Source organism: Bos mutus, chromosome 15 (genome assembly GCF_027580195.1).
Source record: "Bos mutus isolate GX-2022 chromosome 15, NWIPB_WYAK_1.1, whole genome shotgun sequence".
In the NCBI taxonomy this organism is placed as follows: Eukaryota; Metazoa; Chordata; class Mammalia; order Artiodactyla; family Bovidae; genus Bos; species Bos mutus.
The window spans coordinates 5,467,205-5,491,165 of record NC_091631.1 but is presented as its reverse complement, the minus strand read 5'-3'; the positions used below and the strand labels follow the sequence as shown (position 1 = coordinate 5,491,165).

The following is a 23,961-nucleotide window of genomic DNA, read 5'->3' as shown; positions in this document are numbered from 1 at the left end:
GTGCAGGGGTTAAGACTCTGCGCTTGCGGTGCAGGGTACACAGGTTTGATCCCTGGTCTGGGAAGTTCCGCATGGCCACGGTGAGGGGGCGGGGCCCCCCTTCAAAAAAAAAACAGGAAGGATGAAACTACATCCCTCTTCAGCTCTACCCCCTTCCCTACTCGTATGGAGATTTTAAAGAAATTAATGAGGTGAGATCTTTTCACCATTCCACTACAAGAAAGAAAAAAAAAAATGGAGTAGGCTCAACATCATTAGTCAACAGGGAATACAAATTAAAACCACAACGAGACATCGACACATCCCTCAGAATGGTCGCTGTGAAGTGGAGAGATGAGCTGGTGTGATAAGAGCCGCTGAAAGTCTTCAGACTGGTGGGAGTATAAACCAGTACAACCACTCAGGACGACTATTTATCAAAGTGTCTCAATCAAAACAAATGCCTGCCTTGGGACCCATCCTGGATCTTCTGTATGCAACACAAATCAGTGCTCATCTACACCAGAGACCTGTCCACGAACATCCACAGCAGTACCATTCGTTATAGCCCCGCATGGAGGCCTAATTCTGGCCCCTCTGTCCTTGAGATTCTCCAGGCAAGAATGCTGGAGTGGGTTGCCATTTCCTTCTCCAGCGGATTTTCCCAACCCAAGGATCGAACCCGTGTCTCTTACGCGTCCTGCATTGTCAGGTGGGTTCTTTACCACTAGCACCACCCAAGAAGCCCACCAGGTGAATGTGTAAATGAAATTGCAATATTCATGCAATGAAATATTACACAGCTTTAAAAAGAGCAGATTGCTGATATACGCAGTGGAGGTGAACCTCAGAGACGTGCTGAGTGAGAGAAGCCAAACAGGTATATGCTGGTGGTTTTGGTTTACATGAAGTGCAAAAGTAGGAACACTGATCTATGGTAATAATGATGGTGGTTAGAGTAGTGATTATCTCAGGAATGACTCAAAGGAGTCTGTTGGGGGCTGGAAACGTCCTCTTCTTGAGTTGGTGGTGGTCACGTGAGTGTGTGTATAATAACAGTTTGAGTGAAACGCTGTGAGTTGTTTCAACATTGTTGTATTCAAGCTAAACCTCAGTTTTTAAAACACATAGAAAAGTAGGAATGAGTGCGTGTATAACGTAAATATATATATACAGTGGAACGGGGCCACCCAGGAGTTGAGCTGACTCCTTGGAGCCCTGGTCGCTAGTTCCCTGCCACCCCTCCATCCCCCGCTCTGCCCTGGGCCTCTCCCTGCGATCTTCCCACACTGGACATGACCTCAGTCCAGACCCCAAACGGCTAGGCCCAGAGGATGGCGAGGCAAAAACCCGTGCTCCCTGTGTTCCTGCTCTTTGGCCCTCTGTCCTAATTAGACCCAGGACTAATATTTACCTTTCATACTGCAATCGGGGAATGGGGGAGGCCCGGCCCCAGGGCAGACAGGCCGGGGGAGAGGGAGGGCCCTGCCCTGGAGGTCAGTGGGTGTGGGGGTATGAGCTGCCCCTGCAGGCCACCGGTCCTGGGTGACCTGGGAACGAAGATAGACCAGAGGCCTGGGAGGCCCAGGGCCCGACTCTTCCTCCTGGCAACCGCTACACACAAACACGCCTCCCCAGCTCCCAGGCAGGGCGGGGACGTGGGACCCTCCGTGTGCGGCCGGGTGGCTGGCCCTGCCCCCGGCTCCCATCTGGCCACACCCTGCCCTCCATTTCCTTACATGTGGACGGTGGACTCCACAGCCCTCCCCGCAGGCTTTCCTGCACACAGCTGCTGCTCACTAAGCTCCCCTCTAAATTAAGAATCTCCTTCAGTCTCTACAGCAGGACACTCTCCCCACCGCCCAGAGGAGGAGACAGGCTCACAGAGGTCAAAGCAACCATCACCGTGTGTTAGGTAGGAAGGAGCCTGCAGGAGAACCCTGTGACCCCACTGACCCCGGAGAGGGAGAGGCTGGATGGTGGCAGCACCTCTGGGCTCCGCTCTGGGGCTTCCTCCCAGGATGGCGGGGGTGGGCTCTCCATCCACGTGTTCCTATGGCCCTGACCCGCTGACCTCCGCTTCCCGGCTGATTTCTTCACGTTGGTTCAACATTAACCCGGTGGGGTCAGGACCAGCCCGCAGAGTGCCGGAGCGGATACACCATGGCGCGCGTCCGAGGCCCGCGGCTGCCTGGCTGCCTGGCCCTGGCTGCCCTGTTCAGCCTCGTGCACAGCCAGCATGGTAAGGGGGGCGCTGGAAGCTGTGATAGGCTGGCGGACTGCGGTGTGGGTCTGTGGGCTGGGGGTCTCCACCGAGAGAAACAGGGCTGGTCCCCAGATCCTCACCATGTCCAGCTCAGGGAAGGACACGGCCGCTCCGGGCCGGACAGACAGTGACTACTGCTCTCAGGCAATATGGAAGGTGGGCTGGGGGTGACCCATGAAAGGAGAGGGCTAGTGGGCTGCCATTAGCAGCCTTCCGGGGCCTGCCGCCATCCCGGAGTCCCCCTCCCCCGTTTCGGAAGCCAGCAGAGCTTGCCTCCTGCCCCCACGGTGGCCATCGTCCCACCCTCCTCCCCCCTGCAGTGTTCCTGGCCCATCAGCAAGCATCCTCGCTGCTCCAGAGGGCCCGCCGTGCCAACAAGGGCTTCCTAGAGGAGGTGCGGAAGGGCAACCTGGAGCGAGAGTGCCTGGAGGAGCCATGCAGCCGCGAGGAGGCCTTCGAGGCCCTGGAGTCTCTCAGTGCCACGGTGAGGCCCCGGTGAGGCAGGTCCTGGCTCCCTCCAAGGGGTCCCAGCTGCAGGAGCACAGAGGCGGGGATGGAGGAACCCGGCAGCTTTCTGTTGATCGCGTCGTGTGGGCCCTGCTTCACTGGGCCGCTGGGGTGAACAGCTCGGTCTCTCTGGGAGGGCCCAGCGCCTTGGCTCTGTCAAGGCCCCAGGGTCCGGCAAGGCTCCAGGGCTTCGAGGGAAGGGGACTCCTCAGTCTTTAGCCGTCTGTCTGCGTTGGGATCTCTGGAGCGGCTGGCGCTGGCCGCGTGGCTCAGCTTTAGGTCTGCTGTGACTTCTGTGCCCTGGGGTGCTGGGGCTCCCGTCAGGCGTGGGGCTCAGTGTCCCAGGAGCCCTGAGCAGCCTTCCCTTCCCCGGGGCTCCGCCTGGGCCCCTCCGCCAGTTTACCCCCCCGACAGAAATCCCTTTCGGTCTTGGCTGACCTGGGAGGGTGGAGGGGTACAGGCAGCTCCCCTCATGTCCCCGGGGAGTAACCAGAGTAAGGGAAAGGGGGGCGTATAGGGAGAAGACAAAGTTGACTCTAAAAAGCAAAAGGGATCCTGGCACAGCCTCATACTCAGCCTTGTTTTTCAGGATGCGTTCTGGGCCAAGTACACAGGTGAACACGCGGAAGACTTTGCTCTGGGAGGGGAGTCCTGGGGACCCCAGCTGCAGAGTGCTCCACCCCAGAGAGGCTTCTGGTCCGCCCAGCCGCCCATCCCTGCGCCCCTGCCTCGTTCCTCCCTTCCTTCCATCGTCTGCCCGCCCCTCTGTTTCTGAGCGCTGTCCTACCCTTTACTTGTCCTGTCCCCACCTCAATCTCAGTGGTGTCTCTGGGTCTTTTCTAGCTTGTGAGTCAGCGAGAAATCCTCGAGAAAAGCTCAATGAATGTCTGGAAGGTGAGGAACTGACATGGGGGTGGGGAGACCCCCGTGTGCAAAGTAGGGGTGGGGTAGGAGTCGAGGCCCGGGGGTGGGGGACGGTGGCCTTTCTGTTCCTGAGGTCAAGGATGCGTCTTTGCCCCTGGCTGTATGCCTGGCAATCATCCGTGCGATGATTCATTGTGGAGGAGGAAATGAATGAACGCGTCATGAGTTAATGCTAAGGCCTCATTCTCAGCCAAGCCCCTGCCCATGCCAATCAGTCTTCCCCGTGTCCCTAAGGCAGAGCTTCGATAACGTCACATTCATTCTCCAACACCGCCCCTGTTGTCCCCAGAATAAAGCACAGGCTTCTTAGCCTGGTGAACTTAGTGGGTTCTGACCTTAACCTTCCCTTCTAGCCTTCTCTCCCATCTCACCAACCCTGAACCCAGAGCCCCCGCTTCCTGAAAGCAAGCATTTCTCTAAACAGGCCAAGATATGTCAGATCCTGGCCCCTGTTAGCACGATTATCTCCCCCGGAGAGCCCTCACTGGGGAACCACCCCACCCCGAGCCGCCCCTCAGGAACTAGTGCAAATGCACCACCCTGCCAGGCCTCCCGGGCACATCATCCCTCCTCCATCGCGTCCCGAATACACCATTAGTATGGCAGTAGGCCCCGCAGCACAGCTTTAACCACTGGCCACGCTTTCGTGGGTTAAGGGTTTATTCAGTAGACCTCTCATCAAATCTCTGCAATCTGTCAAGCTCTATGGTCAAGTGCTGGGAATTTTAAGAGAATGAGGAAGCTCATAGTTTCATAGGAAAGCAAAAATACAAAACATCAAATTAATTGATGGAAAAGTTCTGTTCCAGGTGCCCAGAGAATTCCAGAAGAGGGAGAGTTTCGTTAGCTGGCAGAATCAAGGACCACTCCCCAGGAGTAGTTTTACTTGTATGGGTGGGATGCACTGATGAATAAACAGGAAAGCAGGCCAAGGCCAAGGCCAAGGCGTGTGCAAAAGCATACGCAAAGGCCCTTAGGCTGGAGGACGAAGACAACAGGACAGGCAGACCAGGGCCAGATTCTAAGGACCTTGTTCACGCTTTCAGTCCGTGGTGGGGAGCCGCTGGATATGAGCTCCGTGAGGGCAGGGACCTATCGTGGCTCCGACCGCCTTATTCATCGCTGTGTTCTTGGTCCCGGGCACAGCGCCTGGCACATGGCTGTCACACAGGGGGCGCTCAGTCAATGTTGGGTGCCTGCTGGGTACAAAGGAAGTGCTGAGTAAAGGCAAGTTAAGGGTCATGGAGCAGAAGTAGCTTGGAGGGGAGGGACCAACAGAGCTTTACGAGGAGAGAAGGGCGGGTGGACAAGTCCTCAGCGGCAGACACCTGGACTGGGGTCTCCGCAGGAAACTGCGCTGAAGGTGTGGGGATGAACTACCGAGGGAACGTGAGCGTCACCCGGTCAGGCATCGAGTGCCAGCTGTGGAGAAGTCGCTACCCACATAAGCCAGAGTGAGTGACGGGCAGGCCTGTCTGCTGAGACGCCGGGGGCGAGGAGACACTGCGGGTGGCGGGGGCGGGCTTCTTGCTGAGATGCTTTCTATTCCAGAATCAACTCTACCACCCACCCGGGGGCTGACCTGCGGGAGAATTTTTGCCGCAACCCGGATGGCAGCATTACTGGGCCCTGGTGCTACACCACATCCCCGACTCTGCGGAGAGAAGAGTGCAGCGTCCCCGTGTGCGGTGAGCGGGGGCGGTCGGTGGCCCAAGGCCACAGCCAGGACGGGAATCGAGATGCCAGCGCCCTCTGACCCGGGTTAGTTAGACACTTTCCGGTTAGTGACGTCAGGAGGCCAGAGCGAGTCCACTTCCAGCCTCCTCCTCTCCCTCCACAGCTTTTGCTTCATTACAATCCAGGACGTGGCTCGTTCTAAATATGCTTTCCTTCCTGCTCCGGGCCTTCTTCTCTCCAGGAAGCCCTTCCTAACCATCTCAGTCCACATGCCCTTTTTTGAGTGCCAACAGCAAGCCTCGTACAGTCCAGCCCTGCATGATTCTCATTATTAATTCCCATCTCGTGGCAGCTAGCTATAGTCACAATAGTGCCGCAGAGCCCACAAAATGACCAACAAGCCACAAAAGCTCGGGGGCAGACACCAGTAAGCGTGTATTTTTTAAGTGTCTGCTGGGGTCGGCTGGGGTGGCTCTGCTCCTTGCAGCCACACTCGCTCATGCGTCTGTGGGGTCCAGATGTAGGCTGGGCTCGGTGGGGGGCCCCGCTTCAAACAGTGGGTCCAGCTGAGCTCAGCTCCTCGGGTGGGTGGGTCTAGGTCTGCTCTTCCACGGTGAGGGAGGCAGAAAGGCTGCAGCTTCTTCCGTGGGGATGGCAGAAATACCAATCAGTGAACAGAAGCACAGACACTGGCAGTCAGTTCTGCCCACATGCCTTTGGCCAGAGCAAGTCAAGTGATCAAGGCCAAGGTTGAGAGGTGGAGGCTACGCTTTGTTTATAAAATAACAGGACAGAGGGTGTGGATTCAGGCAGGGATAAAGAATTAGTGCCAGTAACTCAATCTAGCAAACATGGGTTGCTCTCTTTTGTCATCCTCAGTCGATCCAGCTGTCTTTCGTACTGGGTCTTTGTGAAAACACAGAATCCCTTAGACTCTGGGCGGGCACTAGCAGTAGAGTACAGATAGCGCAGGAGGTGAAACCTGGGTACCATCCCTGGCTAGTCACGCCCCAGACACTTGCGCCATATCTTTTGTTTAAATCTCAACAACCCTGCAAAAAAAAACCTCATTAGAGATCCCTTTCACAGGCAAGCCGAATGCGGCTCAGAGAGGTTAAGTGACTTGACATCGTACAGGTCAAAGGTCAGGGGGCAGAGCTTCCCATCCTGTCTGGCTCCACTGTGGTCCAACGCTCTCTGCCCCCTCTCTCTCCTCACCCACCAGGCCAGGACCGAGTCACAGTGGAGGTGATCCCCCGGTCGGGAGGCTCCACCACCAGTCAGTCGCCTCTACTGGAAACATGCGTCCCGGACCGCGGCCGGGAGTACCGGGGGCGGCTGGCGGTGACCACACGCGGGTCCCGCTGCCTTGCCTGGAGCAGCGAGCAGGCCAAGGCCCTGAGCAAGGACCAGGACTTCAACCCGGCCGTGCCCCTGGCGGAGAACTTCTGCCGCAACCCAGACGGGGACGAGGAGGGCGCCTGGTGCTACGTGGCCGACCAGCCTGGCGACTTTGAGTATTGTGACCTGAACTACTGCGGTGAGAGGGCAGGGCCGGGGCCGAGAGAGGACGGGGCCTGGCGGTCAGAGCGGGAGAGGAGCCTTCCCTGGCCTCGGGCTTCCCACGTGGGCACAGGGCCTTCCTGAGCCAGGTAGGGGCGAGCCTAGCCCCTGCCCACAGCTGAGGCCAGTGAGGCCCGCGAGCTGCGGTTCGCTAGTAAGGTGGGCTCTTAACCGCCGCCACACGGCCTCCCCGGGGTGCGGGCTGGGGGCAGTCCAGGCAGCGGGTGTGGCATGGCCCGGCCCAGCCGCAGCCCGTGTCTGGGTCCCTGCAGGGGAGCCGGTGGATGGAGACCTGGGAGACAGGCTGGGTGAGGACCCGGACCCGGACGCGGCCATCGAGGGACGCACGTCTGAGGACCATTTCCAGCCCTTCTTCAACGAGAAGACCTTTGGCGCCGGGGAGGCCGGTAAGGTGTGGGGGTCACGGCGTGCGGGCGGGGCGCGGCGGCGCTCCACCTCTCACGGTCCCGCTTGCCCCTTAGACTGTGGCCTGCGACCCCTGTTCGAGAAGAAGCAGCTGCAGGACCAAACGGAGAAGGAGCTTTTCGAGTCCTACATCGAGGGGCGCATCGTGGAGGGTCAGGACGCGGAGGTTGGCCTCTCGCCCTGGTGCGTGCTCCTCGCCTCCCCCGTGCCCTCTCCCCGCCCCCCACCACGCGCCCCGGAGCCTTCTCCGCGCTCACAGACTTAGGCTCCACTGGTAACCTAGCCACACCAGCATCGCATCAATCCTCACTGTCACCTACTTAGATTTGGGTTTGTTACTTCTCCAAATCAGATGGTGAAGCTGAGGCTCAGAGCGCTTAAGGGACTCGTCTAAATGATGCTGTTAGTGAATGGGTTACATAGCAGGACTCGATTCCAGTTCTTTGATTCTCTGCTAGGCTGTGCCAACTGTGGCCTGGAAAAAGCTCAATGCGGGGGAAGCAAAATCCAGGTGGCTGCCTCTTCGTGTCACATGGATGCCCTGTCCCCAAGGGTGGCCAGGTCAAGCTGGGGTCTGGGCCCAGCAGTTAGCTCTAATTAGTTCTTAAACTTGGGACTTTCCGCTTGTTTTTGTTGTTCAGTCACTAAGTCGTGTCCAACTCTCTGCAATCCCATGGACTGCAGCACGCCAGGCTTCCCTGTCCTTCACTATCTCCCAGAGTTTGCCCAAACTCATGTCCATTGAGTCGGTGACACCATCCAACCATCTCATCCTCTGTCGTCCCCTTCTCCTCCCACCCTCAATCTTTCCCAGCATCAGGGTCTTTTCCAGTGAGTCAGCTCTTCGCATCAGGTGGCCAAAGGACTGCAGGGTCGGCATCAGTCCTTCTAATGAATATTCAGAATTTATTTCCTTTAGATTGACAGGTTGGATCTCCTTGCTGTCCAGGGGACTCTCAAGAGTCTTCTCCAACACCACAGTTCAAAAGCATCAATTCTTCAGCGCTCTGCCTTCTTTATGGTCCAATTCTCACATCCATACATGACCACTGGAAAAACCATAGCTTTGACTAAGATGGACCTTTCTGCTTGTAGGGCTGGTGAATGGGGCAGCCCCCCGCCCAACCCTGCCACCACCTAATGCTTCCGGCTTCCCGCCTCAGGCAGGTGATGCTCTTTCGTAAGAGTCCCCAGGAGCTGCTCTGTGGGGCCAGCCTCATCAGTGACCGCTGGGTCCTCACGGCTGCCCACTGTCTCCTGTACCCGCCTTGGGACAAGAACTTCACCGTGGATGACCTGCTGGTGCGCATCGGCAAGCACTCCCGCACCAGGTGCGGAGGGGCCCCCAGGTGTGCGGCGGGACTGTGCGGGCCCCGTGGCTCTGAGACACCGGGGTATGTCTGTGTACGTCTCTCACGGTAGAAAACCCAGCAGTCCCTACTGTAAAGTCGATTTGGCCATGTCCTGACTAAAGCTTGGACCTGGGGACAGGGAAACTAAAAGGCTTGGCAGAGAGCAGAGTCCTGGCCTGCCCTTGGCGCCCCCCAGGCATCAGGACGCCGCGGCCCAGGCGTGAGCCCTGAGTAGAGGTCGTTTGGGTCAGGGCCTGCAGCCTGTGTCCCTCCCGCTACTGCCTGGGCTGCTTGATCCTGAAGCCCCGGGGCAGCTTCAGGCTGAGAAGAAGCTGCCTGGGGCCTGCCAAGGCGGGAGCTGGTCCGCTGTTTACCCTGACTTCCAGCCCCTGAGGGCAGGCAGTTTGCCTCCTTGAGGAATCTGCCGACCTCCCTGGGTGGCCTGCAGCTTCTCTTTTTTCTCTGCTGGGGTCTGCACAGGTATGAGCGGAAGGTTGAAAAGATCTCCATGCTGGACAAGATCTACATCCACCCCAGGTACAACTGGAAGGAGAATCTGGACCGGGACATCGCCCTGCTGAAGCTCAAGAGGCCCATCGAGTTATCCGACTACATCCACCCTGTGTGCCTGCCCGACAAGCAGACAGCAGCCAAGTTGGGCAGCCAGGAGGGCAGCGGGGGGGTGGTGGAGGGGGCGGCTTGAGGCTGAGGGGGCCTGGGCTGGGTTCTGGGCCCAACTCTGACATCCTGTCGCCTTGCCGAAGCTCCTTCCCATTTCCAGGCCTCGGGCCTTCCTGCCACGGGGGTCTTAGGCTCGGGTCTCTACGGGGTGGTGTTGGGGCCAGGAGGCTCCTGGGCGGGTGTGTTCTCACTGGGTCCTTCTCCCTTCCCCAAAGGCTGCTCCACGCTGGGTTCAAAGGGCGGGTGACGGGCTGGGGCAACCGGAGGGAGACGTGGACCACCAGCGTGGCCGAGGTGCAGCCCAGCGTCCTCCAGGTGGTCAACCTGCCTCTCGTGGAGCGGCCGGTGTGCAAGGCCTCCACCCGGATCCGCATCACCGACAACATGTTCTGTGCCGGCAAGTGCCCTGGGCGGGCGGGGCTGCGGTGGGAGGATGAGACCTGTTAACAGCGCAGGCCTGTGTTCAAGGCCTGGCTTCGCTTTATTTGCTTGTGTATTACACATTTTATTTGAACATAGTTGATACACAATATTAGTGTCAGGTGTACAACACAGTGATTCAGTGTGTCGATAGCTTATACTCCATTTAAAGCTATTACAAAATGATGGCTGTATTTCCCTGCGCTGGCCAGTGTATCTTGGTTATTTAGATGGGATGTGGTAGTTTCTCTCTCTTAACCCCCAGCCCCGTCTTGCCCCTCCGCACCTCCCTCTCCCTGCTGGCAATTCCTAGTTTGTTCTCTGTCAGTGGGTCTGTTTCTGTTTCATTATATTCATCTGTTTTATTTTTTGGATTCCACAGATAAGTGATAACACGGTATTTGTCCCTGTCAGTCTTTCTTATTTCACTAAGCACGCTGCCCTCTAGGTCCAGCCATGTTATGGCAAATGGCAGAATTTCATTCTTTTTTAAAGGCTGAGTAATATTGTGTGTGTGTGTGTGTATGTATATGCTATATCTTCTTCATCTGTTCATTTGTAGATGGGTGCTTAGGTTTTTGCTTTGCATTATTGCCCTTCCCAGATATTGTGGGTTTTTTTTGTTTGTTGTACAAATTGAAGGTTTGAGTCAAGTCTACGGGAGCCATTTTACCAACATTTGCTCACTTCATGTTTCTGTGTCACGTTTTAGTAATTTTTTTAAAAAATTTTATTTTATTTTTTAACTTTACAATATTGTATTGGTTTTGCCATAAATCAAAATGAATCCGCCACAGGTATACATGTGTTCCCCATCCTGAACCCTCCTCCCTCCTCCCTCCCCATACCATCCCTCTGGACATTTTAGTAATTCTTACAATGTGTAATTATTTCATCATTATTATATTTGTTATGGTGATCTGTGATCAGATGTTACTATTGTAATTGTTTTGGGGCATCAGGAGCTACACCCATATAGATAGCAAACTCTGTTCTGACTGCCCCTCTTTCCTCTGGCCTCTATTCTCTGAGACACAACACTATAGCAATTAGGCCAGTTAATAAGGCTACCATAGCCTCTAAGGGTTCAAGTGAAAGGAAGAGCTGCATCTGTCTCATCTTAAATCAAAAGCTAGAAATGATTAAGCTTAAGGAGCAAGGCATGTAAACCTAGGCCTCTTGTGTCAAACAGTTAGCCAAGCTGTAAGTGCAAAGGAAAACTTCTAAAGGGAAAGTAAAGGTGCTCTTCTAGAGACTTCCCTGGCGGTTCAGTGGTTAAGATTCCACGCTTCCACTGCAGGGGCACAGGCTCAATCCCTGGTCAGGGGACTAAGATGCTGCATGCTATGCAGTGTGACCCACCCCCCCACCAAAAAAAAAGTGCTACTATAGTGAACATATAAATGATAAGAAAGCAAAACAGCCTGATTAGTGACATGAAGAAAGTGTTAATGGTCTGGATAGAATTAGCCACAACATTCCCTTAAGCCAAAACTTAGAAGCTAGCAGAGATTGATTCATGAGGTTTAGGGAAAGAAGCTATCTTCATAACATCCAAGTGCAAGGTGAAGCAGCAAGTTATTCAGAGGATTCAGCTAAGATAATTCATGACAATGACTGTACTAAACCGATGATTTCCAGTGCAGACGAAAGCGCCTCATCCTGGAAGAAGATGCCCTCTAGGACTCTCATAGTTAAGAGGAGAAGTCAGTGCCTGGCTTCAAAGCTTTAAAGGATAGACTGGCTCTCTTGTTAGGGGCTGATACAGCTGGTGACTTAAAGTTGAAGCCAATGTTCCTTTACCCTTAAGAAAATCCTAGGGCCCTTAAAGAGTTAGTCGCTCAGTCATGTCCAACTCTTTGTGACCCCATGGACTGTAGCCAGCCAGGCTCCTCTGTCCATGGATTTTTCTAGGCAGGAGTACTAGAATGGGTTGCCATTTCTTTCTTCAGAGAATCTTCCTGTCTCAGGGATCAAACCCAGGTCTTCTGCATTGGAGGCAGATTCTTACCACTTGAGCCACCAGCCCTTCAGAATGATGTTACATCTTCTCTTCCTGTGTTCCCTAAATGGGACAGCAAAGCCTGATGACAGCGCATCTGCTTACAATATAGATTACTGAGTGTTTTAAGTCCATTGTTGAGACTGATGCTCAGAAAAAGATTCCTTTCAAAATATTCCTTCTCCTTGACAATGCACCTGGTTACCCAAGAGCTCTGATGAAGACACCCCACAAGATTAATGTTTCCATGCCTGCTAACATAATATCCAGTCTGCAGCCCATGGGTCAAGAAGTGGTTTTGGCTTTCAAGTCTTAGGATTTTAAGAAATGCATTTCATAAGGCTATAGCTGCCAGAGATGGTCATTCCTCTGATGGATCTGGGCAAAGTAAATTGAAAAGCTTATGGAAAGGACTCACCATTCTAGATGCCATTAAGAACATTTGTGATTCATGGAAAGAAGTCAAAATGTCGACATGAACAGGAGTTTAGAAGTTGTTCTACCCCTCATGGATGACTTTGTAGGATCAGTGTAGGAAGTATTAATAGGTTGGTGCAAATGTAGTTGCCTTTTTTTTGTGTGTGTGTGGTTTTGGATCACGAATTTTAAATCATTATGCTAAGTCACTTCAGTTGCGTCCGACTCTGTGCGACCCCATAGACGGCAGCCCACCAGGCTCCTCCGTCCCTGGGATTCTCCAGGCAATAACACTGGAGTGGGTTGCCATTTCCTTCTCCATTAAATCATTATAGCTAGGCTCAAACACATCTTTATTAATCAAAATTGGAACCATTACTATCAACATGTTTTTGTCAGTGAGAAATAAGTTTGCTTATTCCTGTAGCATAAGAATCCGTGCTTCAGGATTCAGTGAACTCTCAGAAAGCGTTTTCTGCCTCTTCCTGGTTGTGGCAGCATTATTCCCTGCAAAGAGTCGTTGAGATGCTTGAAGGCATGGTCGTTGGTTGGCGAGAGGTCAGATGAATGTGATGGATGAGGCAAAACTTGAGCCCAGTTCGCTCAGCTTTTGAAGCTGGGTTGTACAGTGTGCGGTTGAGTGTTGTCACCAAGAATCGGGCCCTTTCTGCTGAGCGATGCCAGCGCAGGTGTGCAGTTTTGGTGCATCTCGTCAATTTGCTGAGCATACGTCTCGGATGTAACAGTTTCTCTGGGATTCAGAAAGCTGTAGCGGATCAGACGGGCAGCAGACCAGCACACAGTGACCGTGACCTTTTTTGGTGCAAGTTGGCTTTGGGAAGTGCTTTGGAGCCTCTTCTTGGTTCAGCAACTGAGCTGGTCATCGCTGGTTGTCACATAAAATCCACTCATTGAGCACATCACAATCCAGTCGAGAAATGATTAGCTGTTTTTGTGTGGAGTAAGAGAAGACGATGTTTTTGATTTGTGGTCAGCTCATGAGACACCTACTTACTGAGCTTTTCCACCTCTCCAATTTGCTTCAAATGCCCAACGACTGTTGAATGGCTGATGCTGAGTTTGTCAGCCTCTTCTCGTGTAGCTGTAAGAGGATCAGCTCTGATGATCCTCTCAATTGTTTTGTCAGCTTCCAATGGCTGGCCACTATGCTCCTCATCTTCAAGACTCTCGTCTCCTCTGCAAAACTTCTTGAACCACCACTGCACTGTACGCCCATCGGCAGTTCCTGATCCAAATGTGTTGTTGATGTTGTGAGCTGTTTCAAACCATTCCATATAACTAGGAAGGGTTGCACTTTTGCTCTGGTCATTATCTTTGGTCTTTTCCCCTTTTTGAAACGCCCTTAGTTTCTTCTAGTCTTTTAATTGTTGTGTGGATGGGAACAGTGGAGACAGTGGCTGACTTTTTCTGGGCTCCAAAAATCACTGCAGATGGTGACTGCAGCCATGAAATTAAAAGACGCTTACTCCTTGGAAGCAAAGTTATGACCAACCTAGACAGCATAGTCAAAAGCAGAGACATTACTTTGTCAACAAAGGTCTGTCTAGTCAAAGCTATGGCTTTTCCAGTAGTCATGTATGGATGTGAGAGTTGGACTATAAAGAAAGCTGAGCACTGAAGAATTGATGCTTTTGAACTGTGGTGTTGGAGAAGACTCTTGTGAGTCCCTGGGACTGCAAGGAGATCCAACCAGTCCATCCTAAAGGAAATCAGTCCTGAGTGTTCGTTGGAAGGATTGATGCCGAAGCTGAAACTCCAATACTTTGGCCACCTGATGTGAAGAACTGACTCACTGGAAAAGACCCTGATGCTGGGAAGGATTGAAGGTGGGAGGAGAAGGTGACGACAGAGGATGAGATGGTTGGATGACATCTTCGACTCAGTGGACTTGAGTTTGAGCAAGCTCTGGGAGTTGGTGGTGGACAGGGAAGCCTGGTGTGCTGCGGTCCCTGGGGTTGCAAAGAGCTGGACACGCCTGAGCAACTGAACTGAAACTGACGCTGAATTGTTGTGTAGTCAATAGGAGGGAGTCAATAAGAGGGAGTGTGCTTTCTTCTTTCTTTTCTCCTCTCATACTTTTCATTGTATTTTTTCTACTTGTTGGCAGTTAATCAGCCCTTTTGTTGAAGCATCCATCTCCTGGTTGGATGAAGCTTTTCACTAGTAGATTTTTCAAGAGGGTTATGGGTAAAGAATTTCCTGAGTTCTTGTATGTAACTAACTGGTTTTCTGTAGCTTTGATACCTCAAGTTCAGCAGCATTGGATTTGAAATCCATGGTTTAAGTTTTCCTCCCTTGAATTTATTTTTACTTACTTTGGATGTTGTTTTCAAAGTCTGATGCCAAGTGTAATTCTTTTGCTCTTGCAAGGGAGTTGGTTTTTTTGCTTGGAGGCCTTGAAGGTATTTTCTTCATCTTTGAAGTCTCAATTTTTTAGACTAGGTCTTAGAGTTGAGTGTTTTAGATCAGCTTTGCCAGGCTCCCAGTGGGTCCTTTCAATATGCACATCTGATCTTTTATTTCTATGAAGTTTTCTTGGACTATATTGTACATATTAATTCTGTCCCGTTGCTTCCTTTCTTTCCTTAGTCTGAGTTCCATTTCAACCACTTTCTGCTTTTAACTACTTACTGTTGTTTTATCCATTTAATTTTTGAATTTCTGATTCATTCTTTTTCACATACCAAAATTTTGCTTGAGGATATCTTGTCTCGTTTTTGGCCGTATCGTGCAGCTTGCAGGACCTCAGTTCCCTGACCGGGGATTGAACCGGGGTCACGGCAATGAAGGCCTGGAATCCTAGCCTCTAGGCAATCAGGGAATTCCCCACGTGACACTTAATTCAGTCACAGTTTTCTTCTGTTTCATGTTTGTGTTTGCGGAATTTTTGTTAGCTGAGCTATTTTTGTTCATATTCATTGTTGTCTTGTTGTGTCTTTGTATAGATCTACTTGGTTTTCATCTATTCATTTTGCAGATCTGGGGTTATTTACAAGATTCCTAACTCATATGCGTCTATTTCTTTGATCTAGTATTTTTCCCTCCTCATCTCCACATAAGTTTTGATATTAAATGTATAGTTAGATACATTAGTAAATGTACATTAATTGATGTATCTAACTAATGGGCTTCTCTGGTGGCTCAGATGGTAAAGAACCTGCAAACCTGCCTGCAAAGCGGGAGACGTGGGTTCGATCCCTGGGTTGGGGAGGTCCCCTGGAGAAGGGAATGGCAGCCCACTCCTGTATTCTTGCCTGGAGAATTCCACGGACAGAGGAGCCTGGTGGGCGTCAGTCCGTGCGTTTGCAGAGAGCTGGACACAGCGGAGCGACTAACACGTTAGCCTTTAGATACATAAAAGCGGCTTGAAGTCTGGGTGTTCTCTGGGTTACACGTATGTCAATGGTGTAGCGTCTATTGTTCTTTAAGTTCCTCTGTGTTGTTTGTGGAGGGTGTTGGGGATGTTTGGATAAAGGCAGCTGCCATTCTTCTCAGCTGCCTGTCAGTCTGGTGGGTTTTGTAAGTCACTCTGCCTGTTGGGTGGAGACTGGATTGGAGGCAGCGAAAGGAGAGGCAGAGAAAGCAGCGGTTCAGGGAGAAAGTGGTGTGTGATGGGCCCGGGTGCGGAAGTGGCGAGAGTGGCTGGACTGGGGCTGCATGTTGCAGACAGAGCTGACAAAACCTGCCTGGGTTGGATGTGTGCGGGGAGGCAATGCGCAGTCAGGGAGGGCTAGCAGTCGGGGGGCACTCTGGCTGGAGCGTGAGCTGGTCACTCCCTGAGCACTGCGGTTCTCTCTCAAGGTTACAAGCCTGGTGAAGGCAAACGAGGGGACGCTTGTGAGGGCGACAGCGGGGGACCCTTCGTCATGAAGGTAAGCGTCTCCGAAGGCCCGGAACTGGTGGGGAGATCCTTCTGGGTGGACGGGAGGGACCCGAGGATTCAGGAACAATCAATTGACCCTACCTTGGACTTGACTCTATTGGAAACCCCATATTTCTTCCTCAGAGCCCCTATAACAACCGCTGGTATCAAATGGGCATCGTCTCATGGGGTGAAGGCTGTGACAGGGATGGAAAATATGGCTTCTACACACACGTCTTCCGCCTGAAGAAGTGGATACAGAAGGTCATTGATCGGTTAGGAAGTTAGGGAGCCACCCACATTCCAGGCTCCTCACTGCAAAATCACAGAGGCCAATCCAGTGAATGAATTATTTTTGTGGTTTGTTCCTAAAACTATCTTTCTCAATAAAAGTGACTCTATCAACGAGCCTCGGGACTCCCAGTGCTGTTCATGGGGCAGCTCAGGAAGCGCCAGCCCCACCCCTGGACAAGCGGCACGTGAGGGACCTGCCACCCCTAGAACAGGGCCAGGTGAGAGGGGACATGGCAGCCTGAACTTAGCATTTCAGATGTTCCAGGCTTGGGGCGTCCATGGATTATTTCATGCGATCCTCACGCGAGGTAGTAAACCGAGACTTGGAGAAGTACCTTGTTCAAGGCCACACGGCTACGCAGGGCCTACGTCTGACTTGAAATATAGGCGATACTGAGGCCTGTGCTGCACTGTGAAGAGCTTGTCCTGCGACAAGCCTCCAGAGAAGAGGAGGGCAGGCTTGTGAGGGGGGAGTAGTTACATCCATCTAACGTCTTTAAGGGACGTCCCAGGTGGCGCTACAGATAGAGTCCCCCTGCCAATCAACGCAGGAGAGGCAAGAGGTGGGGACGGCAGTTCACTCCCTGGGTGGGGAAGATCCCCTGGAGTAGGAAGTGACACCCCTCTCCAATATTCTTGCCTGGGAAATGCAACTGGCTACTCCATGGGGCTGCAGAGTTGGATGTGACTGAGCACAGATTATTAAATTATCAGATCTACGCCCCCCAAAGGCTCGGTATTTTAAGCATCTTCACTCTCAAGGGTTGTGGGATAGCAGATTGGAGTAGGGGCCCTAGCATCAGACTGCCTGAAAGTGTTAGTCGCTCAGTCGCGTGGGACTCTGTGACGCCATGGACTGTAGCCCACCAGGCTCCTCTGTCCATGGAATTCTCTAGGCAAGAATACTGTAGTGGGTAGCCATTCCCTTCTCCGGGGGATCTTCTCAACCTAGGGATCAAACCCAGGTGCCCTGCATTGCAGGCAGATTTTTTTACCATCTGAGCCACCTGGGAAGTCCATATTTTGGCGTCAGCCTTAAAAAGGATAATCATGGGAATTCCCTGGTGGTCCTGTGGTTAGGACTCTGTGCTTCTAATGCTGGGGCCCAGGTTTGATCCATGGTCAGGAAACTAGGATTCTGCAAGCCGCCACTAAGCGCAGAGGGGAAAAAAAAGGGCGGGGGGATAACCACGGTTAAGTCGCTTGACTTCCCGGAGCCTCGGTTCCCCTATGTATAAGATCTATATGATGACATTAATAAGGTTTTGAGGATTAAAGGAGACCATTGGCATTGTGTACTTAGCAGAGCGTCTGGCACCTGGTCAGCTCTCCACGAGTCACCACTGCTCTTGTTCTCCCTGCTGCCTGGTGTGGTGAAAGTTCCTCAGCCACTTCCTTCTCTGGGCCCTGAAAAAGCCAGGTGCTGGGGTTGTTGCTGCCTGGAATTTCCACTCCCACCGTGGTTATCAGACTGGAGTAATTTGTTTTCCTAAAAAATGGGAACACGTTGTGGAAGTGGATTCTTACAGGGTTTGGACAGTCTTAGGAGCCGTGGAACCTTGAAGGTGTCTTCACAGCACGTGCCTGTGTGCCGTGCTCGGAGGGCAGTGTACGGGACGGCTCGTAGCTCTGACACATCGTTGCCCTTCTACGTAGCTCTAGTTTCTAGCTGACCTCGGCGTATTGCTCTTCCTGTTGGGTGTATGTTTGACTCAGGGAAGCGGGCACTGCAGCCTACGATGTGTGTGCCAGGGAGTTGCCTCCGGTGTGAGACGCTGATCTCTCGGTGACCACCTCTAGGACGCGGGATTCTCAACCCCGGGCTCAGAGGTGGGTGGAGCATGGGCGGTCACCTTCTGGGCCTAGGAGCTAAGATCTTTAGATTTCACGGTTTAAGGCTGGAGGGGACCTAAGGTAGGTGTCTTTATCCACCTCTCCCCTTCCTCTCCTTTTTTCCCATTCTCATTTTTAAAAAATACATCAAGGAAGAATTAGGACTGAGTTCCTCATTCTTAGGTTCTCGTTGACCAGAAAGTAGGGTAAAAACTGGAAAACTCAGTGAGCATGTAGGATCTTGGCAGCCCAGAGCAGGGGGAAGGCATTGTTAGTTGTAATACCCCAAATCTGCTTTTTCAACAAGGGCGTACCTTCTCACAAGACTGATGGCCACTTTGCTAATTCAAGATCCAAGCACAGCCATTCTTCTAAATACATTCCTTCTGTCTTCCTTTCAGTGAAAGGCTTACTTCTATGTTCCCATTAGAAGGGAGAGGCAAATTTAATTTTATTTCAGGCAGCAGGTGGACCATCTGAAAATCATGACTAGAATCAGTAGAGGATTCATTTCCCATCACCCTTTCATTTCTTGAACACCACTTAAGAGGTGTGTAGAAAAGTTCTTTTGACTTAAATGTTTTCTGACTGTGGAAGGGGGCTTTGTGGAACGTACTGCAGAGGTGAATTCTCAGTTTATTTCTTTTTTATTTTTTAAACATGATTTATTTGACCTTATCAGATCTTAGTTGTGGCTAGTTGTATTTTCAGTTGAGGCATGTGGGATCTAGTTCCCTGACCAGGGATAGAACCTGGACACCTTGGAACTGCGGAGTCTTAGCCAGTGGACCACCAGGGAGGCTCTATTTCTAGGCTTTACTGAGACCGAGTGTGAAGCAACTGTTAGTCTAGATTCAGAGACTCCGCTGACCGGGCAGGAAGCCCCTGTGCTCTCCGTATTCCGTTAGTAGGGTGACCCCCAGTCTAGTTGTGCTGTGACAACCGCTGGGGCCCAGCTGGTCCGTGGGCACAAGGTCACACGCGCCCGGGCAGCAAGGTGGCAGGAGACCTAAGAGCTCCCTGGAACCATGGTGATGATGGGATGGGCGTCGTGACCGAAAATCTCAAAGCAAGGAGGAAAGATTTCTTTGCCCCCCTAGGAGCTGCATGTGGAAAGCAGGAGAGTTGAGTTCCTCTTATTCCAAAGGAGTGAAAGAAAGCATCAAGCCTGTGGGCCAAGAAAACGCAGAGCTCTGTAAGGAGCGGTGATGATCCTTTCTCCAACTGGCTGAGCACCCAGCAGGTCTCAAGAACAGGCAATGGACAGCTGCCCAACACTCCCTGACACGGAGCATCTTGGAACACAGTTATAGTTAATGCAAACTTTATTTATAAAAGACTCTTAAATTAGTTGTTTCATGCCATGCATTCATACAGAATACAGTGACCCTTCAGGGCTACAAGGAGAAGAGCTCACAAACTCAAAGGAAAACTAGTCAAGAGTTTCTAATAGTTAAAAGCTAGGAAAGATTAGGACAACTTTACAAATGAGCAATTAAAAAGAAAAAGGATATGGAAACTAGTCTGAGCTGAGAGGAGGCCCGCTGTTTACAGGTCTGTACACTAAACTAAGACACGGACAGCCTTCTAGAGAGGCAGGATGCTGGCGGAGAGAAGCGGACGATGTGCCAAAGATTGTGCCCAACGGCTCCTCCCCCAGGTCCACAGCATGATACACACAACCGGCCTGCGCACACTAGGCCTGCCGAGGCCGCCGGAACTATGAGGACTCCTAGTTTAGTCAACTAAAGCTGCAGGGCGCCAGGGGAGCGGGGCGGTTCATTTGCGACTGCTCTTTATTCTCTCCAGTCTCTTTTTCAAGTCGTCAATGTTAGCTGTGGAGGAGGAGGAGGTGGTCGTGGCTCCTGAAGAGCGGGTCTGGTTGGAGTCCAGGTCTGAGTGCTGGTGCTGCTCCCGCGACTCGCGGAGCTGAGAGAGTTTGCTGTGCAGCATGTCTGTGGAGGAGGCCACAGTGGGAACTGCTGGTTTGGAGAGCAAAGAGGTCAACGGAGGTCGGTCATCCTGCTGTCGAGAGAGGGAGACGTGCTGTCAAGCGGGTCGGGAGGCGGCTCTGGAGCAATACACTCCGAGGCTGGGTCGCGGCCTCTCTGGCCAGCCTGGCCTGCTCTGCTGGTCACCACCCTCCCCGCCCCACAGGGGACGAGCAGTACCTTTGTATTGTCCAGACCGCATCGCTGCCGGAGGATTTTCAGCCTCTCCAGGTAGACGGACGGCCCCACCTCTTCTCCGTTTGTGTTGCCTAAGGAGGACACTGTGCTTGTGGCGGTGGGCACGCACGTGACCTCCATCTGAGGGGAGATGCCTAAGGGGGAAAAGTGGGAGTATTCAGATATATACCCCCTGCCCCACTGCCCTTTTTAAATCTTCCACCGAAGGGAACACTTTGGGGCTTGAATAGCACCACTCTACCTGATGACTACCTGGAGTTGGTGATAAAAGGTATTCTGAAATACATAAGATATACTTAATGAGAACTTCCAAAACTGTTAAGAGAAAAGCATTGAATTTTTTTTTTGGCCTCATCCTGTGGCATGTGGGATCTAGTTCCCTGAACAGGGGTTGAACCCACACTCCCTGCAATGGAAGTGAGGAGCCTTAACCCCTGGGCCACCAGGGGAACCCCAGAAGGGTGCTGAGTGTTGAGCTGGCCATCCTTCTGCCTCCTGAGCTGCGCAGAGGTTTATCCTTGTCACCCCTGCTGAACTGGGCAATCCAAAGAGCCTGAGCTACTCCTGAGTAAATGCTAAGTGCCCAAGTAAAGAACCTGAAGGACTTTAAATACTCTCAAGAATCAGACTGATTTCGACCAGGTGATACACAGGGGAACGCTCTTATTCCAACCAGGGAGGACAGCAAGGAGCTCAGGAGGAAGAGGAGGAAACTGAGGTGTTCAAAGAGGAGGAGGAGGAGCTGGAGCACTGAGACCAATATTCTGGGAGGAGTGGGGACAACCAGAGCCAAATCAAACCAAAACAAAATCTATCACAGTTCTAAATTTCTGAGCAGAACCACAAAATGCAAGCATTTAAAATATCCAATTTGATATCAATGAAAAGGCATCACATAAGCCAAGAGAACTGGGAAGAAAAGCCTCTATGGCAAACAGAACAAAGTAAAGCAGGCTACTCCTGAGAAACAGGGATCCTTTCAGGTACAGATGAGAATACTCTGAGGGCAAAGAGTGAAGAACAACGCAGTGATGCGGGAAGCCTGAGCACTTTCAGGCATTCAGTTACTGGTGGGGTCACATGCCTGCGCTGCAAACATCGAGCTTTCCCAGAAAGGACTCTGGACATGAGACGGAGGCCCCGTCCCGATGACCTCAACCAGGGACGCCCGCGTGCAGCCCCTGACACCGCTCACTGCGCTTCCAGAAGGGACTCTGGGTCGTGGAGAGGCGTTAAGTTAAGGGATTTAAAGACAAGACCAACTATGGGGAAAACAAAAACAAATAAAAAACCCAGTAACAACAACAACAAAACAACAAGAAGATACAAGTGACACTGCAGCCTAGAAAGGCTCGTGGTGAGAGAGAGCCTGAGACGCGCAGAGGACAGCTGCACAGGCACAGAGCCTGGGGCTAGAGTAGCCGAGGCCACTGCACTTGCCAAGAACTAAACGCGGGAGCGCTGTGAGGGCTCTGCCTGGTGAGGGCTGCAGCAGCCGGACCTTGTTTTGGGTTAAGGCTCTGGGCTATTTTTTGCCACTGATACCTCCGAAGTCTTCCTTTTGTCTCTAGATCCTTGAGCTGTAATTCTCCAATACAGGCTTTTTTCACTGTGCGGACAGTAATATTCCAGCTTAACATCAGGACAGGCACTTGCTCATATATAGTCAACAAAATACCTACTGAGTGCCTACTATGTGCCAGGCAACAAAACGGATAAAAATCTTTACCCTTGTGAATTTTAAATCTTAGCAGAAACAAACATCCATCAATCAATCTAACGAACATGATGTCTCATGGTGTGTGTCATGGCAGGTAAAGTACTAGGAGGAGTGAGGTCCGGTAGGTCGCAAGCTGTAATCAGGCCTCACGGAGTGACACAGATGAGGAGGAGGAAACAAGACTGTCGTGGAGAAGAGCAATCTGAACAAGACAGCCAGTGCAGAGGCCTTAAGAAGGTGTGTGCCTGGTGCGTCCCAGGAACGGCGAGGGGCTGGTGGAAGCTGCAGCGGCACAGAAGTCAGAGAGGGTAGCAGGAGGGAGACAGTTCTAGAGGGATCAGGAGGCCACATCATGTCAGACCTTTCGTGTAAGGCTTTCTGCTCCGCTGAATGAAAGGGAGGGCCTTTGGAAAATGTTTGAGGAGCGTTGTTTTGATGTTGTGTGTGGAAGTGACTACAGGGAGATGGGACAGAGCGCTATAATCCACGTAAGAGAAGCAGGCATTTCTCTCTGTTTTTTGGCCGCACCGTGTGGCAAGCGGGATCTTAGCTCCCCAGCCAGGGACTGAACCTGCGCCCCCTGCACTGAAGTACGGAGTCTTAACCACTGGACCGCGCGACAAGTCCCTCAAAGGATTCCCTGACAGAGCGGAAGAGAAAACGTAAAAGTTGGGGGTTAAGCAAACCAGAAGGACAAAGTTGCCATCCAGTGAGACGGAGAGGAACGCAACTGGAGCAGGTTTTGGGGACTACCAGGAACTTGGTGTTTGATGTCAGGCATGAGCTGTCAGCTGGGAGCAGGGAGGAGGTCTGAGCTGGACAACAGAGAAAATTGGGCTTTGCTGGCATAGAAACTGTATTTAAAGTGATGAGAGAAGATGGATTAGTTATGGGGGTGAGACTAAGAACCCAGGGCGACACCAACATTAAGAGCTCGAAGAGGAAGAATCGGCCGGAGAGCCCCGGGGGGCAGCAGGGAGGAACGCGGGGACCGAGAGAGCGCAGAGGCCCCGGCCCAGCGCAGAGGCTGTTTCCAGGGACAGCGCGCGGCCGGTGCTGGACCCTGACACGGATTGAGGCTGAGTGAGGGCTGGCCTCTGCCTCACTGCGGCCGTTACGCCTGAGAGGCGGGGACAGAAACGCAGACCCAGCGGCAGCCTGGTGGTGAGGCGGGGAGCGACTCTGAGCCTGTCCTGGAGGCGCCGGGGGGAGCTGTACCTGCCGAGGTGGGAAGGCGGCCTTTGCCCTCCCTCTCCATCTCAATCACCCGAAGGCCTCTCTCAACATAGCTCTGGAAGAACTGTGAGGAGTTTTTCAGAAATGGTTCAATGTCAGCATCTGAATATTTCTTCTTGTATTCATATAACTCTGCTAGGCCCTGAAAAGGAGGTGGAGACAGATGTTAGTGACTCTTTTCCATAAAGCAGATCCCCATTTGGGTCAACCTTTTTCCTCTCACCTCTTTAGTATTCTCTTTAGAGCCAATCTTCTTAAAAATCTCAGCTAAGAAATCGTTCACTTTGGCCTTTGATGATTTTTCATCCTAAAGACACGAGGAAGGAACCATTGGTTAGATCTGAGTTATTAGTTAGGAACCAGTGGTTGGAAAAGAACTGAATATCTTCTCTCAGACTTCAGCCCTTCCTGGTATGTTCCTGCAGATAACAGAAGCAGAGCTGCGGAGGCTGCAGCAGAAACAGTAACAGTCTCAGGTCTTCAGCTAAACTTAGGGAGGAAAGTCCCTCCCTAAATCTATCTGGGCACCAATCGATGCCTTAGGCACGGACACAGAAACTTTTCTTAGGGACAAAAAGCACAGGTGAGAGTT

At 52.2% G+C, this 23,961-nt stretch overlaps 2 protein-coding genes across 5 annotated transcripts in view; one reads left to right on the top strand and one right to left on the bottom strand.

The window, feature by feature from the left end:
• The first annotated feature begins 1,481 nt into the window (after nucleotides 1-1,481).
• On the top strand, nucleotides 1,482-16,385 carry F2 (coagulation factor II, thrombin). The gene is made up of 15 exons (XM_070383424.1): nucleotides 1,482-1,894; nucleotides 2,110-2,221; nucleotides 2,566-2,729; nucleotides 3,342-3,366; nucleotides 3,596-3,646; nucleotides 5,025-5,130; nucleotides 5,228-5,364; nucleotides 6,579-6,893; nucleotides 7,189-7,323; nucleotides 7,399-7,525; nucleotides 8,506-8,673; nucleotides 9,175-9,348; nucleotides 9,591-9,772; nucleotides 16,037-16,107; nucleotides 16,242-16,385. Exons 2-15 carry the CDS (start codon nucleotides 2,143-2,145, stop codon nucleotides 16,383-16,385), a joined length of 1,878 nt encoding a protein of 625 aa, XP_070239525.1. The 5' UTR covers nucleotides 1,482-1,894; nucleotides 2,110-2,142.
• CKAP5 (cytoskeleton associated protein 5) overlaps nucleotides 12,382-23,961 on the bottom strand; it is a 112,256-nt gene continuing 100,676 nt past the window's right edge. For 3 of the 4 annotated variants that reach the window (XM_070383421.1, XM_070383420.1, XM_070383422.1), the window contains exons 41-44: nucleotides 23,593-23,676; nucleotides 23,352-23,511; nucleotides 20,396-20,547; nucleotides 12,382-20,249 (exon numbers count right to left, since the gene is read on the bottom strand). In XM_070383421.1, coding sequence (XP_070239522.1) covers nucleotides 20,004-20,249; nucleotides 20,396-20,547; nucleotides 23,352-23,511; nucleotides 23,593-23,676 — 642 coding nt within the window. In that variant the 3' untranslated portion in view covers nucleotides 12,382-20,003. The remainder of the gene's footprint in view (nucleotides 20,250-20,395; nucleotides 20,548-23,351; nucleotides 23,512-23,592; nucleotides 23,677-23,961) is intronic. The other variant, XM_070383419.1, reaches the window with a different exon arrangement.

Bases quoted from the DNA above. Each gene is read 5' to 3' on its own strand.
- F2 (XM_070383424.1), top strand. From the start codon at position 2,143: ATGGCGCGCGTCCGAGGCCCGCGGCTGCCTGGCTGCCTGGCCCTGGCT. The intron at 5,365-6,578 runs GTGAGCGGGGGC...CTCACCCACCAG, and splicing joins GTGCAGCGTCCCCGTGTGCG to GCCAGGACCGAGTCACAGTG. The intron at 16,108-16,241 runs GTAAGCGTCTCC...TTTCTTCCTCAG, and splicing joins GGGGACCCTTCGTCATGAAG to AGCCCCTATAACAACCGCTG.